The 16,467-nt window shown below is 42.8% G+C and overlaps 1 protein-coding gene across 9 annotated transcripts in view; it reads left to right on the top strand.

The window, feature by feature from the left end:
• CD44 (CD44 molecule (Indian blood group)) overlaps positions 1–1,360 on the top strand; it is an 86,648-nt gene extending 85,288 nt beyond the window's left edge. For 8 of the 9 annotated variants that reach the window (XM_029207268.1, XM_029207259.1, XM_029207260.1 and 5 more), the window contains one exon: positions 421–1,351. In XM_029207268.1, coding sequence (XP_029063101.1) covers positions 421–625 — 205 coding nt within the window. In that variant the 3' untranslated portion in view covers positions 626–1,351. Of the gene's footprint in view, positions 1–420 lie in introns of all 9 variants that reach the window. The other variant, XM_029207267.1, reaches the window with a different exon arrangement.
• Positions 1,361–16,467: the final 15,107 nt, after the last annotated feature.

Genomic DNA, 16,467 nt, shown 5'->3' on the forward strand with positions numbered 1-16,467 from the left:
TATTTGTTGAGTAACCTGGGGCAAGTTATGGAGTTTTCTGAGCCCCAAGATTTCTTTGGCTGTGATAACGGGATAATAATAGCACTGGCTTCCCAGAGCTGTGACCACTGATTCTCGAACTCAAGTGCACATCAGAAAGCCCTTGAGGGTTTGCTAAACCACAGACCCTGGGCCCCTCTCCTCGAGTTTTCTGATTCAGTATGCCTGGGGTGGGGCTGAGAATTTGCATTTTTAACAAACTTACATTTGTTAAATTTTGCTGCTGGTTCAAGGACCTCACTTTGAGAAGTGCCACTTGTTAAGAGTCAGTAGGATGAAACATACTCAGATTGTCATCAACTGTAGTGATGGTGGCAGTGACAGTGACGATGATAATTGGGTCATTGCACCCATTTCTCACGTGATTTTTAAAATTATTAGGTGTGGGCAGAAGAAAAAGCTGGTGATCAACAATGGCAATGGCACTATGGAGGAGAGAAAGCCCAGCGGACTCAACGGAGAAGCTAGCAAGTCTCAGGAGATGGTGCATTTGGTGAACAAGGAGTCGTCAGAGACCCCAGACCAGTTTATGACCGCAGATGAGAGGCGGAACCTGCAGAATGTGGACATGAAGATTGGGGTGTAACACCTACTCCATGACCTTGGAAAGAAACCATTGTCAGAGACACAATCTTTACAGGGAGCTGGGACACTTCACAGATGCGATGTGCTACTGATTGTTTCATTGGGGATCTTTTTTCAGCATAAAATTTTCTATTCCTTTTTGGGTTTTTTTGTGTGTGTGTTTTGTTTCTTAAAGTCAGTTCCAATTTATAAAAACAGCATTGCTTTCTGAAATGAGGGCCCAGTTAATAATCGGCAAGAACTTGACTGTCCCAGTTCCCACCTAGAAGCCTTTCACCCCCCCTGGGGTGTGCTATGGACTGCTTCTAGCAAAAGCCACACATCCATCTTCCTGGTCTTCAGCTTTCCCTCCACCCCACCAACCAGGGAACAGCCACCTGCTAAGGACATCCCCCAGGGCTAAGAGGGATTGGTCCCTGGGAGGAAATTTGAATGGGTCCATATTGCCCTTCCAGCAGCCCAATCCCTGGACATTTCTTTCCAGTGGGGTAGGGGAAGGGGATGCACTAGTCACACATCCCCTTCTACAGACCCCCTGGAAAATTTTCAGATGCTTCTGGAAAATACCCATACAGTGAAGCTATTTATCTGTGGTAAGCTATTTATCTGTGTTTTTGAAATATGAAACCCTGGAGGTCCTTTGATCAGAATGATTATTTTGTTGTTGTTACTTTGTCAGAGGCATAAAAAGGTTTACGCTAATTCATAATAAACATCTATACTTCTTCCACTTTAACCCTTTGTGCTGTGATCCTTCAGTTTCTTAACCAGCAAAGTCTGGGTCCTGACAGCTCATCAGGGAGACATGAGAAGGTCCTCCTTGCGGCTCTTCATCTCAGAGCTAAGCCCCCAGTCAGGCTCACTCACCCAGATCTCACAGAGGATCAAGGGAGGTAGCATTGTTTTATTTCTGAGGCTCTGAAAGCATTCTGTCCTGTCTTAGAACCAGAATTGTGAGAGGAGGAGCTTCAGCTGCTCTTATGTATTAATGGCTCCCTGGTCTCTCCCCTGAAAGGCTGTAAAAAGTCACATCAAATTTGCATGACCGACCATTTGTGATGTCCCATGTCCTAGACGCTGACCCTGGTCATGATGTCCAAAAACAATATGGAAGTGCCTTCTGACCTTTTGCAATAAAAGGAGAAACCAGTGGAAATCAACAAGCCTAGAGGGTACCCAACTGATCGACGCAGGTTGGGAAAGTGGGGTAGGGAACAGTGCAGATCCTGTTGGAGGATTTTTATGGCTCTGTTTGCTTATATTCTCCCAAGCCAAGTCTGTCGCCAACGCAGTTGCTACTCAGGGTTAAGTTAAGTGCCTGGAGAATCCCTCAAAAGGTTACAGGGCTTCCCACCATTGGAATCTTATCACCAGATGGGCAGCTTTATGGCCAATTAAGAGAATAATGGCTTTATCCCTTGCTTGGCAAGTCCTCTGTGGTCTTTATTTGTAAATTGAGGAAGCTCCGTTGGCCCTGGAACTTCCAAAGGCTACTTGTAATAGAAGAAATTGAATCTGTAAAGTAAGCGTTCCTATAAAATGGGACCCATAAAAAGTAATCTGTTTCCTAAATTGATATGCTTAACTGGCAGTGTTTCTCCGCCCAAATATGGAAAAGAAGGAAGAGAAGTAAAAGGTCCCACGTAGATCAGGGCTGGGCTTACACCAAGAATTGATTCTGAAAGATACACTTAAAGGAGAGATGCCGGCCTTCTGCTCATTCTCAACCTCTGCTCTCCCCTCCTCACCCGCGTACCCCCCGCTCACCCTGCTCATAACACCCTCTGCATCATGGTCTTTGAAAATTTCCTTTCTCTTTTGTGGACGTCCTCAATCAGCTCCATATTCAGCTGTCCGGTGTTCTTTTTATTTTCAAGTTGAATGAAAAGAAAATGGACCTCAAGCCGTGCTGTTGTTACTGCCACTAGTGTCCAAGTACCCCCGCTTTCCAAGAGCTGTCCTGGGTCTGCTGCAGACCCGAACAGGCTCATGCAGGCTCTTTAACCTAAATGCAACAAATCACAACAGGGTCAGGTTCAGGCAGGCCAGACCAGGCTCTACCTGTCCCCCAGATTCTCTCTGGGGTCCTGGATAGTCATAGAAGTCTCACAGCTAGGGATGGTTTTCCACCCCTTCTTGACATTCCCATCAAATAGGCTGAAATAGGAGATTGTTTTCTACTTAATTTTGGAATTAAATATGATCTCTCCTTTTATTATTGTTGTCATCTCTCACTTGGATGTACCCCTGTGTTCTTAAGATAGGAAAAGGGGAGGTCTAAAGCATTCATCCTTGGATGCAATACCCCTGCAATATTGCCTGTGCTCCTGGAATAGGATATATTCTATGCCACTTGAAATAAGGGCGTAACTCCAGAAGCACAAGTTCACTACACGTCATTCCTACCAGTGACTTGCCAGGTGGCCTGGGCTAGGTCATTAAACTGAGCCTTGTTTGTAAAAGAAAGGGGCCAGCATTCTATTATTTTGCAAAGCTTAAGAGAGCGAAGCTGAGAGCTTTGCAAACCTGAGGGCTTAAGGTGTAATTTTTCCTAGAACTGTAAATCTTTTGTGTCTCCTGAAGGCTTACTTTAAATTAGCACCGGGTGAAAAATAAGATGAGGCAAAAGACAACTTCATATCCATATTTTGCAGATTCTAGCCTGACAGACTAGATTTCTCTAGCAGAACCTCCCCAAAAGTTTTACATTGAGACCATTGACACCTAGAATAAATTTCATAGCCTACATTTATTCAGTGCTGGTACTGCAGAGGAATAGGAGAAAGGAATCTCCGACTTCTCCAGAAGAGGAAAATGTACTTAAGAATAATGTTCACCTTTGTGTCATAGGTATGCCTTTTGTAAATCACTTGTATTGAATATCCCAAGAATAACCCATTGCTCATGCATGTACAATGACCATTGTTTGATTTTTCACAGCACACCCTTCCTCTGATTTTTATATATATTTTTAATGGACCAGTAATAATGAGGAAAGCATGATATGTATATTGCCCAGTTGAAAGCACTTATTGGAACATACTAAAAGGCTACTACTAAAAGGATAAAGGAAATGGACTCAGGAGTCTCTGATTTAAAGGGGTGGGAGGTCAGGGGTGGATTTGCAGAGCTGTGATTATCTGGTTGTCTGGGTAATTTAGACACGAAAGGCTTAAAGGTTTATGAGGTGGCTGAAGCTTCATACTCATTTTATTTTTTTCTAAGAAGAAAAATTACATGAATTTCTATCACTTGAGACTCTTCTTTTGGAGAAAGTGTATGGCCTACATGTTTCAAATTAAAAGAGACACTGTGAAGTGTTAGTTCTTCAAAAGCCAAGAACTACCCCTGGCCTTCTAGTTAAAGAAAGGAGAGAGAATATACTTGCCTTCATTCCCTCATGCAAGCCTCTAAAAAGACAATAAAGCAATACTGCAAAAAGGCATAAACCAATGGGATGAAAGAGGGTGGAGGAAGAGACAATATCGACAAAAATATGAAGCTGGAAAGTGACGGTTCATTGATAACTGAGCAAATTTGGAAAAGCTGAACCCTAAGCCAGCAGTGGGGAAAGTTGAGAAGCAACCAGATTTGTGTAGCAGAACCCCCAAAGTCTTCTGTGGTGGAGAAGGCAGGGCTCAAATTAGGGGAATGGGTTTAAATGCATCTATTTAAGATGCAGTCAGAACCCCAGATCTTCTTTCCCACTCTAAGTAGCCAAATGACGGTTCTTTCCCAATCCCAGAAAAAGACTGGAAGATGATTCTCTAACGAGGACAAATGAGAGAGTCTCTGACTGAGGGGCAACAAAGCATACACATTTGACATTAAAAGTATCATACCAAAAAGAGAAACCATACGTAAGGAATGTTGAGTCTCCCTAGACATTTTTTCCCCAACTTGGCTCCCAGAATGCAGGCAGCCAAGCATATATGCTCCAAGCAAAAGCTCAGTCTTTCTGGGGAATCTGATAAACTTCAGAGCAAACCTGAAAGATACTAACAAGATAGTTTCCCAAGGAAATAGCCCAGCAAAGCAATCTACAGTGAAGATCTCAAACCCTACCAGGTACATGGGGTTCTTAGCTTTCTGTGACTCCCTCTTACACATGATGAGCAGAGACAATTCATGGAGAAGAAAACTTAAAAATATATCATTAATAATCTCAATAAGAGAAGAGATAATATCTATCTATGAAAGAAGAACATAATGCTAGTGTAAAAAGGAACATTCAGTGAACACTCAAAAAAAAAAACTTTTTAAAATTTAAGCATGAAAGCACAAACTAAAAAAATAAGCACAGCAGAAACTTTGCAAAATAAAGTTGAAGAAAAATCCCAGAAAACAGAGCAAAGACAAAGCAATGGAAACAGAGGAGAAAAGATAAAAGTAGAGAAAATTCTAGGAAATCTAACATACAAATAATAGCAATTACAAAAAGAGAAAACAGAGAACATGAAGAAGAAGAAATCATCCAAGAAATACATCAAGAAAATTCCCCAGAATTGAAGAACATGACTATTTAGACTAAAATGACTGAACGCTTAGCACAATGGACAAAAACAGACCCACACTAAGGCACATCATCATAAAAATTCATAACAGTCAAGGTCAAGAGATTATCCTATAAGCTTCTGAGGAGGAAAGTTTACATCATAAAGAGGATCAAGGATCAGAATAGAATTAAACTTCTCAACAGCCACATTGGAAGAGCGAGGACAGTGAAAAAAGTGCCTTCAAAATTCTGAGAGAAAGGTTTCCAAGCTAGAATTCTAATGTAGCTAAACCACAAATTAACTGTAAAGGTAGAGTGAAGACATTTCAGATATGCATTGTCTCCAATCCTATTCACCCATTCCCAGGCAACTCCTGAAGGATGTACTCCAGCAAAACAAGGGAGTTACCAAGAAAGGGGAAAACGTGAAATTCTGAAAGCAAAGTACAAGGAATTCCTAAAGTGATAATAAGGGGAGACCCTGAGATGACAGCTGTACAGCATATCTAGGGAACAATTAGTCCAAACTGGAGTACTGATTAATAAAGGAAACAATAAATGTCTCAGCTTCATTGACCTCTAGTTAAAAAGAAGATTACTTTTTGGTTATATCAGTTAACTACTGATGTATTTAAAACCACTCCAAAACATAATAGCTTAAAATAACAAACATTGGTTATTTCTCACCAGTCCACCCATTGACAGGGTGCTTCTGGGATCTGACCGGAACTCACCTGGGATCTGACTGGGGCTCAGTTCATGACTGGACTGCACGTGGCTGTGGTTGATGAACAGGTCGACTAGAAACTGGCTGGTCTACCATGGCTTCGTCTGGGATGGCTGGGACCACTGGAGTCTCTTTCTATGTGTCCCTCACATGCCCCCAACCACCTAGTATAGGCCTGGCAGGGTTCCAGGTGAGAGCAAATGCCCATAACACTTCTTGAGGTCCAGAACTGGCACTCCATCCTAACACCATTTACTATTGGCCAAAGCAAGGCACAAGAGCAGCCCAGATTTAAAGGCTGAGAAATAGCTTCTACCTCTTCATGGGAGTTGCCGCAAAGTCCTATTGCAAAAATTGTAGCTACAAGAAGGCCAGTGACCAGGGCCATTAGTACGATCAACCTAGGACAGATGTGGTGAGAGATTCTTGCTTTCAAGGGCACCTCTCATGTTTATGCTTAAGATACACGCACCATTTTGGCTGTGTTGGCAACAGCATTCATTTAGAAAGACATAAACAACGTCCTAAATGCCATTTATTGGAAAAGGAAGCAGGATGCTGTGTAAATATAGTTTGCGAGATCGCCTGGGACAGTAGAGAGAGCCCTGGAATTAGACAGATTTGAGTTTTAATACTGACTCTACCACTTAGCTGTGCAGCCCTGCTCACACGGCTTAAATACCTTGAGTCTTAGCTTTCTCGTCTGTAAATAAGGGACAATAAAACCTTCACAGGGTCGCTGTGAGGATTACAGGAGGTAATAATTATTGATACATGGCAATGCATGGCATATATCAGGCCCTCAGAAATCTTAGTTCCTATCTGAATGTTAATTCATCTCCCACATGCACACTCTAGGTACTTGATTTCTCTTTTCATCACCCTCTCCAGTTTTCCGAAATCTAACCAGCTTTTAAATGTGTGTGGCTATTAACTTAGGGTACCTGGAGCCAGACTATTTCAGGATCCAAGGCTCTCAAGAGTGATAAGATTAAATGAAATCTCCCAAGAGATTTTAACAGAGATGCCTTTTGCTTTTGAAGCAAGGCTGAAGAGCAAGCAGTCCAGGAAGCAGGTTAGCTGGTGTCCCTGGATGAAATCTTGGCTCTTCAAGCTGTGGCTGCAGATTAACCAGAGCTGGAGCCCCACCCACGGCTTTGATCGTGACCTCCAGGAGGTAGTCTCACCCCACCCCGACCCAGGTAGAGCTCTTTCTTCCCCTTAGTACACCTCTTCACCTTGTCCAGGTGTCACTGAAGCAGGCCTTCCTCTGCCATTTCATTAATTTGCCTGTGGGCCTGTCTCTTTCATGAGACAGTGAGTCTCTTGAGGGCAGGCTTTGGCTTTGTATCTCCAGCACACAACAGAGGGCCCAGCTTTGTAACAGCCTCAAAAGCTACCATCTGCTGAGCATTTATGGATACCTGGGTTTATACATCTGTGAGTCTTCCCTACAACCAGTGAAGGGGAATTCTTATCCCATTTGAACAGGTGAGGCACTGGTGGGTACCAAGAAGTTAATTATGGTCCCCAGCTACACAAGGAGAAGGTGGTGGGACCTGAAATGGAGCTCAGCTCCATCCAAAGTCTCTGACTTAACGTGCTTTATTGACTATTGGCAGCAGTTTGGTAAACTGAATTCGTCAAAGTTAAGAGATGGTCTCCAAATGATGCAAACCAGGTCAGCACGCTCTCACTCTCTGTGCCTGGTGGGGCAAAAGGAGGTATTCAGAAACCACAGGAAGGGTTTAGGGATGAGTGAGTGAAGATACACTCACCATTTAGGCCATAGTGGTGATAGAATTAATTTAGGAAACCATAAACGACCTCATGGATTGCTGTCTTTAGTGGAAAGGGAAGGAGCAAGTCGTGTGTGAATGTGAGTTTTGCTATCATGCCCCGGAGAAAGGGTCAGGGGAGCAGCCAGTCTGGCTGAGCTATCCTTCTTTCCCAATAACTAGCACCCCAGCCTCCAGCCCCCTCCCTTGACTGTGTTGACATCTGGTCTTCATCACCAGTGGTTTGCGTATCACGACTCCCCATCACCCGCCTCTTCAGTCCCACCCCCTCAGGTTTCCAGACTGCTTGCTTCATCATGTGACGGCTACTGTTTTCCAGGAATCTAGTCCAAACCACTTCCTCCTTCCTCACTCCTTAGAGAGGAATGGCAAAAACCTCAAGAAAGGAAGCTAAAGTTTGGTGAGAAAACGGTGGTCTTTAAAATGAGACTGGGAATTCCCTGATGATCCAGTGGTTAGGACTCTGGGCTTTCACTACGGAGGATGTGGGTTCGATCCCTGGTCGGGGAACTAAGATCCCGCAAAACACGTGGCACAGCCAAAAATAAATTAAATAAAATAAAATGAGACTCCGAGTTCAAATCCAACCCCTGCCACTTACTCCCTTTATGACCTTCACAAGTTATTGAATGGCTCTGTGCCTCAGTTTCCTCGTCTGTAAAATGGGAATAGTAATTACTACCAGAAAGACTGCTGGTGGATTAAATAAGGTAAAGTGTATAAAATGCATGGAATATTGTAGATGTGCACTGGTTTCCTCCCTCCTTCCTGACATCTTCAATGTTTTTCTTGTGTGAATCCATAGTAGGGACCTAGATAGAATATGAACCATGATGCAGGGGAAGTCAGAGGTATTCCAAGAATTTTTGAGCCCCTCCCAAACCCGTCTGAGAATTGGGGTCCTAAGAACCTCCCACCCTGAGATGCCCAAATAGCCATCAGAAAGGAAAAGAGGTTCCCCTTCTGCCTTCTAGGGAAGGGTGGAATTATCTAGGCTTATTATTAACACAATCTTACTACACAGAGGCCCTGCTACAGCCAAGCTTCAGGCAGGCTCCTACCTAGATGGGGAGAGAGAGGAGACAGGTTGAAATTCCAAGGACCGAGCTCCAGAGATCCCAGGCTCACACCTTGGGAACTCTTCCATGCAAAAGTGGAGAGACAGGTTTTTAGCACTAAAGGCTTAAGGGCAATTCAAACTTCAGGCAAGGTTACTGGAGTTCAGGAAGAGCTGTGCTTTTCATTTTCTACTCCTCCCAAGATTCTTTAAATCTCATTAAGAAATGAAGAAAGAAATGCTGGGAAAAGCTGTCCGAAGGATAAAAATAGAGCTAGAAGAAGGCAAAGAAGAGCAAGACTTGAACAGTTGCTGTGAAAGGAAAAAGTTAGTACTTATTTATTAAGGACCTTCGACATATAGCAGATATAGAAATCAGAATAGGTGTAAGTGATCCCAAAAGTCTCAAGAAGGACAGCATCTCTCCTCTCATTCTCAGTGAGGTTTGCTGGCTTCACTCCCAGGGCAGGTTGGACTGGCCACACTTGCCCTCTCTTCTCTTCCACCCTCTGAAGCCACTTTCTCTGGGATCTGGAGCCCGGCACCTTCGGAAGCACAAGGTCTGGATGGGCCTACAGAGTCATTGGCAACCCGGTGCTCTGTCTTAGGGCAGCACAAGGCTGGGACCTCTCTCAGCAAGCCAACTTCCTGACCCCTGTTTTAAATCACTCTCCCCTTTGGCAAAATTTAGAGATTTGTGTAAAAGCGAAATAAGAAGAGTCTTGTGTTCATCTGGCAAAAAAAAAAAAAAAAAAGTTGAGACCAATGGAATTCTCCCATCTAGTTTCAGTCCTTTCAGATACATTGTTTTCCTTGTTAGTCCAACCATCTTGTTGGCCTTTTCTGGCCTGTTGATAACACGCCTCCTAGTGGACGCTTCAGAACATCCCTCTGGTCCACGTGGAAATTGAATCCTGCCACCTGACTTCAGTCCTTGAAAGGAGTAGGAATGGAACTGAGTTGCCTGGATGATGGGACCAAGGGTCAGGGTACAACTGATTGTCCACATTTTCTTTTAAATCACTGTCTTGTGTTTTGAAAAGGATTCAATGATCATTAAAGGAGAAGGAAATAATTAGTTACCATTTAATCATAATACTGAATACCTCCTGTGTGCTGTGCACTGTGCTGTGTGCTGGGCTACACATCGTAGTCTGTGGGATACAGACAATCTCAGCAGAGGACCTGCCATGACAGAGGGATATATAGGAGGGAACCTATCTATGATGGCTGGCATTGACTGGGTGTTTACCATCCACCAGACACTGTTTAAAGCATGTGGTATGATGGAAGCAACCTAAGTATCCATCAACAGATGAATGGATAAAGAAGATGTTGGGTGTGTGTGTGTGTGTGTGTGTGTGTGAATATTACTCAGCCATAAAAAAGAATGAAATTTTGCCATTAGCAACAACATGGAGGGTATTATGCTTGGTGAAGTAAGTCAGACAGAGGGAAATACTGTATACTTTCATTTATATGTGGACTCTAAAAAAACAAAATAAATGCATGAATATAACAAAACAGAAACAGACTCACAGGTACAGAGAACAAGCTAATGGTTACCAGTGGGAGGACGGGTTGGAGGAGGGGCAAGACAGGGGAAGGGGATTAAGAAGTGCAAACTACTAAGTATAAAACAAATAAGATACAAGGATATAATGTACAGCACAAGGAACATAGCCAATATTTTATAATAACTTTAAATGGAGTATAACCTATAAAAATATCAAATCTCTGTGCTGTACACCTGAAACTAATATAACACTGTAAATCAACTATATTTCAATTTAAAATTTTGATTTAATTTAGAAAATTTAAATGTGGTTATGTATTAATTCAATTAAGTTATTCAACCTCTTCGTGGTTAAGCAGGTGATAGAACATAGCTTATAGAGTTATCGGAACTAAACAAATTAACATCTTGAAGGTCTTGGAACAGTATTTGGCACAGTGCATCACATGAATGTGTGCTAAAATAAGAAAACTGAAACAAAACTCAGAACACCCATGTGAGATCAAGTACTTTATTATCCTCATTTTACAGATGGGGAGACTAAGCCACGGGGAGCATAGTCATTCGGCTAGTAAGTGGCAGAAACAGGATGTCAATGTGAGCAGCCTGGAGCCAGAGCCTGTTCTCCTAACCCCTGCATACACTGCTTCTGCCCTCACCTACCCATCTTTTTAACAGGAATGATTTTCATTACAGCTCCTAAGGCGCTGGTATCAGCACTGACCAGCTAGTAAATGAGTTTCGACATCATCTGGGATTCAAACAGTTTATGCCTACTAGTCAGCTCTAAATGTAGCACATATTACTTGTCTGTTTGATGTTTGGGGAAAAGTTCAATTCCATACCAAATCGTGGCTCTTAACTTTGGTTTGGAATTATTCTTTTGGCTATATGAATTTGCTGAAAGCATCTAGGCTTCTCAAAGAAGGGATTGGCTTATTTGATGGCTTGTCTCATTCTTTAAAAAGAATTTAACATTAAAAATACAAAATTAATGGTCTACTCCATTACTATAGAAAGGTAAATAGACAACCAAACATCTTTTCTGGAAAATTCTTTATTCCCAGAAGTTTTTTTTTTTTGCTGGAAATGTTTTCTGTTCCCAAAAGTATCCTCTAAGTTTAACAACTTACAAAAATGAGTTAAATTTCAAATAATATCACTGGGACTGTATGAACTGAGAGTTCTTCCTGCCTTCAGAGTTTAGGGAAACATGATTTGGATAAGATATTCTTTACTGTCCAATAAGAGTAAGGTGTCTGATAAATTACCTCAGAGGCCAGGTGGGTGTGAATTGCTCTAGTAGCATATTTAGTCCAGGTACTAATTCTGCTGGAAGGAGTGTCAAGATGAATGGAAGAAAATGGTATTTGTTATTTAGGTCAGGACAGGCGGTTTCTGAAAGAGATTAATCCTGGAGGTGATGAGATATGTTTAATTTTAGGTAATCCAGGGGAAACCCAGCCACCACCCAGGGTGGCAATCTCTCACCAAGTTTTTCTTCCAACCTCTCCAGTTCCCAGAGACCAGGGCTCACCCCTGGGGAATCCAGAGGACACAGAGATGGAGCCCACCATTCTCTGTGGAACAGCTGCAACTTGGAGGAGGAGAAAAATAATTGACATACAACATGAAAGGCTGGGAAAGTGAGGGAAGCAGAGAGAGCTGAAAAGGGAAGAGACGTCATGATTTCTGTGGGAAGGGGTAGTGGGTACTAGGAGAAAGGGAGGGGACACCAGAGATAGATGGGGCTAATGGAGGAGAGATGATGAAGGACAGGAAGTAAAAGCAGATGAAGAGCAAGCCTTGGAAAGGCATATCTCACGTTGCCCACTCCGGGAAGAAACATCACGCACACACAGATAGACACACACATCACACTCACACACACCAGCTTGCATAGCCTGGGGATAAGGAAGTTAAATCAGGTCCACAGTGCCTGGATGTCCTCTCCCCATTGCATTCTTACAATTGAGGAAGGATTTCAAATCGCCAGTAGCTGGAGTGGTGTAGCCTTCACAATAAGCTTCACGTTCCCTGCAGTGTCCTCTACACCTAGAAGAATGCCTGGCACATAGCAGGTGCTCAATGATAAGTGCTGAACAAACGCACAGGTGAAGCATAGCAAGAGACACATCTTACGTGGCAGAAAAGGAGGAACCTAATTCACTGGTTGCATTTTGGAGATTTTTTTTTTCCCAGGGTATTTGAATGGGGATAGGGTGTCTGGTTATTTTCAATCAGGTCATAACAGAATTAAGCTGTGAATATATTCCCCAGGACAGCTGCTTAAGAGTTAGCAGAATGTCACCAAGATGTCAGAGTGGACCTAGCTAGCTAGAGGAGTGATGGTGTACAGTTCATCTCCTACATACGAACGGGTTCTGTTCCAAGAGCACGTCCGTAAGTCCAATTTGTTCGTAAGTCCAGCAAAGTTAGCCTAGGTACCCAACTAACACAATCGGCTATATAGTACTGTACTGTAATAGCTTTATAATAATTTTCTCACAAATAATACATAAAAAGTAGACAAACAAAAAATAAAACATTGTTAATCTTGCAGCATAGCATCTTGAAAAGTGCAGTAGTGCAGTACAACAGCTGGCATACGGGGCATGTTTGCATCTTTGAATGTTCGCAACTTGAAGGTTCATATGTAGGGGACTTACTGTATAGAAGAGCTTCTTACACAATGGTGTGTATAAACGAGGGACATATGGGCCTGGCACTGCTGGTTGGGAAAGGATGCAACATGCACTGTTGCTCACATTTGAGAATGGATATCCCCCCTCGGACTGTCAGTTAAAGTCAACAGCTTGAATATAATCATTTATGTATTTTTCTTCTTAAGAATTACTCCAATTATAACAAATGTATCGAAAGTATAGACCAACCTGTACAAAAAAGAATGGAAGAAGTCACTTCAGAAAAAGAGATTTCAACAGATTTTAGAAGACAGAAAGCAAATGGTAGAGGGGTTCCTAGTTCAGCTGGTGTAGGAAGCTCTAACCCAAAGTGTGTGCAGAGAAAGTATCTCTGAGAAGAGATCCAGCAGAGCCCAGGAGATGTCTATGTCTTGAGGTACCTTGTGGACAGAGAGTGGGTGAGAAACAGAAAAGCATGACTTAAGCTTGAGCTAGACAAGCTTGGCCAAAAGGACCCTCCTGCCCAGGACTTTGAATCTTGAGCAAATGACACACAGACAAGCGAGAAGTAAAGAGAGATTCACAGCTGTAGGAACGTGGTAGACATGTCCAGTGGCAGAGCTGGTGATGGAAGTTATGGTGGCAGCGCCCTTGCAAAATTAATCTGCCTTCCAGTCTCCAACTATCCAAGAGAAGAAAAGAAAAGGGGTATCTTTTCCTCCTCCCTGATTATTACTTACTGAGTGGACAGTATGCCTGAGGGCATCTTACTTAACATTTTTGGGCCTCAGTTTGTTCATCTGTTAAATGGGGTTAACGAAGGCACGTATGTCATAGAGTTGTTGTGAGGATATAAATAAAGATATCCATAGACCAGTGTCTGGCACTTAATACAGATTTGATACATGTTAAACAAGAAACTGCCTGTGTGCTCCACTAAGCAACATGAGCATTCCCCACAGCAAGAATCCAGCTGGAGAAAGAGGAAAGACTTTCCTCCTGACTTCCATCAATTCAGAGGATAGCTAGACACCCATTCCATTGGGGCAGAAATAAAGGTATAACATTAGTGTGGGGTCATTTTTAATCAACCAATTCATCATTTTAGTTTCCAATAACATAACTATTTTTAATATACATATATATATATATTTCTAATTTGAAATTGGTGCAGAAAAATTTTTTTGTGATTCTGAGACTCTCTAGCCTCAATCTTAGAAAAACAACGTTTACATTATAGCAGCCGAGACTGCCTTTCCTTCACCTTGCCTTTGGAAACCTTTGACAATTGAGTTCCCTTCTCTTCAGACCAGTTAAACATGTATCATCCTCAGATAGTTACCGAAACTTAAGTGTTTGATTTTGTTTCCAAATGAGGCTGCAACAGAAAGGAAACATCTAAGCTGAAACCCGGAGTGGGAGATAAATTTGCCTGATATATCAAGCAGCCATTTGCAATACAAACAAATACAAATTCTCCATGGCCCCTAATAGCAAAGTTTATTGCCCACTCATGCCATACATTCATCACAGGCCTCAGACAGGCTCTGCCGTCAGAGACACCTGGAGACCCTGACGGATGGCACAGTCACTAACTCAAATACTTTCATTACCTGCCAGAGGGAAGGAGAGATTCTAGAAATGTGAACACCTGTACAGCTGGAAGAAATCACTGCTTCTCAACCCCAAATAATTGAAGATAAAATAGAGAGATGTTTTATGCCCTAAAAGCCAGCTCAGCCTCAAAAGCAAAATCAATTCAAGTACATGGTTATCATGTCTATTGTTAAAACCTCTGCAGGACCTAAGGCACCATCCAGCATAGTCTTTCATTTAAAAAAAGAAAAAAAGGCTCTGGGAAAAATAAATCTAAGGACATGGCTTTCTGCCTTAAGACTGATTGGCTCAAGGTACCCACAATAAAGAGAAAGGGATGTGTTTCTAGAAGGACTGTAGGTGTGGCTATTGGTATATGAGGCTGGTTAGAGTCAAACAGATGAAAGCCAGCAAAACTTTTAAGAGTCGTGATGCCACAGAGACCATGGGCCTCAACTAGAAAACTCTGTAATTGATCAAGACTTAAAAGGAGCCCTGGACCCTAACTTTCTATTAACAGAAAGCAGAAGATGTTGCTACAGGAGAGGTTATTCCTGAATGTTCTCTTCATGTGCATCAATGAAGTATAATGGAAAAAGAAGGGCTTACTAGGAGGTGGGATTCAGGGTCATTGTTGGAGGGGAATGGACTGGCTCCCAGGGAGCCAGATCAAGACCTAATCAAGAAATTTCCCTTATCCGTCGTTGAGCGGGCCCTCTAATGTCTGCCCACCTGGGTTTCTGAAATGCTGTGGCTCAGTGACTTGTAATTCTTCCATTTGTCCCCTTTCCAGAGGGGAGTATTTAAGGTGACTAAACTGTCCCTATCTCACTATGGGACTATACTGGGGGTGGGGGCCGTGTGGAGGAGAGATTAGAAGCTGCGGAAAACTTGGATTTTTTTGTTTATTGATTTCTAGGCCAACAGGAGCCACATCCGAACCATATGTAGGAATTTCCATGCATCACCCCAAGATCCTGGGTTTTGAGCTTGATGCCATAATTGGATGAGACTTTGATGTGGTCTCCCTTGGTGAAGTGGTGAGCACATTTTGCGTTTGGAAAACAGAGTGCACCAAATATTAGGTGACGAGAGAAGTGGACCATAATAATTTGTTAGTGCTGTTCAACAAATGTTTCTGGATCATCTCCATTCTGAGAACGGGGGGACTGCATTGCATTCTCCCTTGGAGCTGGGTGGGGCTGTGTGTTAGTTCTGGCCAATGAGTTGGGAGCTGAGGTGACATTTAACTGTTCACGTGAGGACCTTCCTAGAGCTCTTTTCTCCCGTCGTGTCAACACAGCTGTTCAAGATAGTAGCTGGTTTATCATCGAGGGATCCTGAGTAGGGTGCAATGAGCAGGGTGACCTATGCAGACTTGTGGGAGACCTACGTTTGAGCTAGTGATAAACTCATCTTGCTGAGGCCACCGAGACTTGGGTGTTGTTTGTCATTGCAGTTCAACTAATCCTGGCTGCTACAATTAAGGATGGCAGATATAAGACAGACATAAATCACAGCCTCTTCTCTCTTCTTTTGCAGTCATTGAAAATCAAATGGGATTCTTTCTTAGTGAGCACAGATAGTGCCTGGGAATCCCCGTCACTCTCAGAGTTGATCAGAGTTGACACTCAAGATGACACTCATTGGCCTGTTGACTTAGCAAATGATTTAGGGAAGAGAATATGTTCTGATGAGCTGGGCCAGCTATTACAGGTGTACCTTAGGGCTCCAGGTATCCTTTGAGATCTTCTCTTTACCAAACATGTGTTTCATTACTCCAGGGAACAGTTAAGTGGGTGATGCAGGACCTCCTGGGGTGACAAGCATGACCAATCCTCTCTGAACGGCTGAAAGTCTTATGCATAATTAGGCTTCCAGATTAGACATTGAGGAGTATTGCACAGAGGTCCACATGCCATTTAAAAATGGACACTGTGGCAATATACTCTGCTGGGTTGTTTGAGGAAATGGAGCCAGTATAGTGGGAGGCATTGAAACTGGAAAG

This window comes from Monodon monoceros, unplaced genomic scaffold, assembly GCF_005190385.1.
Source record: "Monodon monoceros isolate NGI ecotype Baffin Bay Population unplaced genomic scaffold, NGI_Narwhal_1 Super_Scaffold_7, whole genome shotgun sequence".
NCBI lineage: Eukaryota > Metazoa > Chordata > Mammalia > Artiodactyla > Monodontidae > Monodon > Monodon monoceros.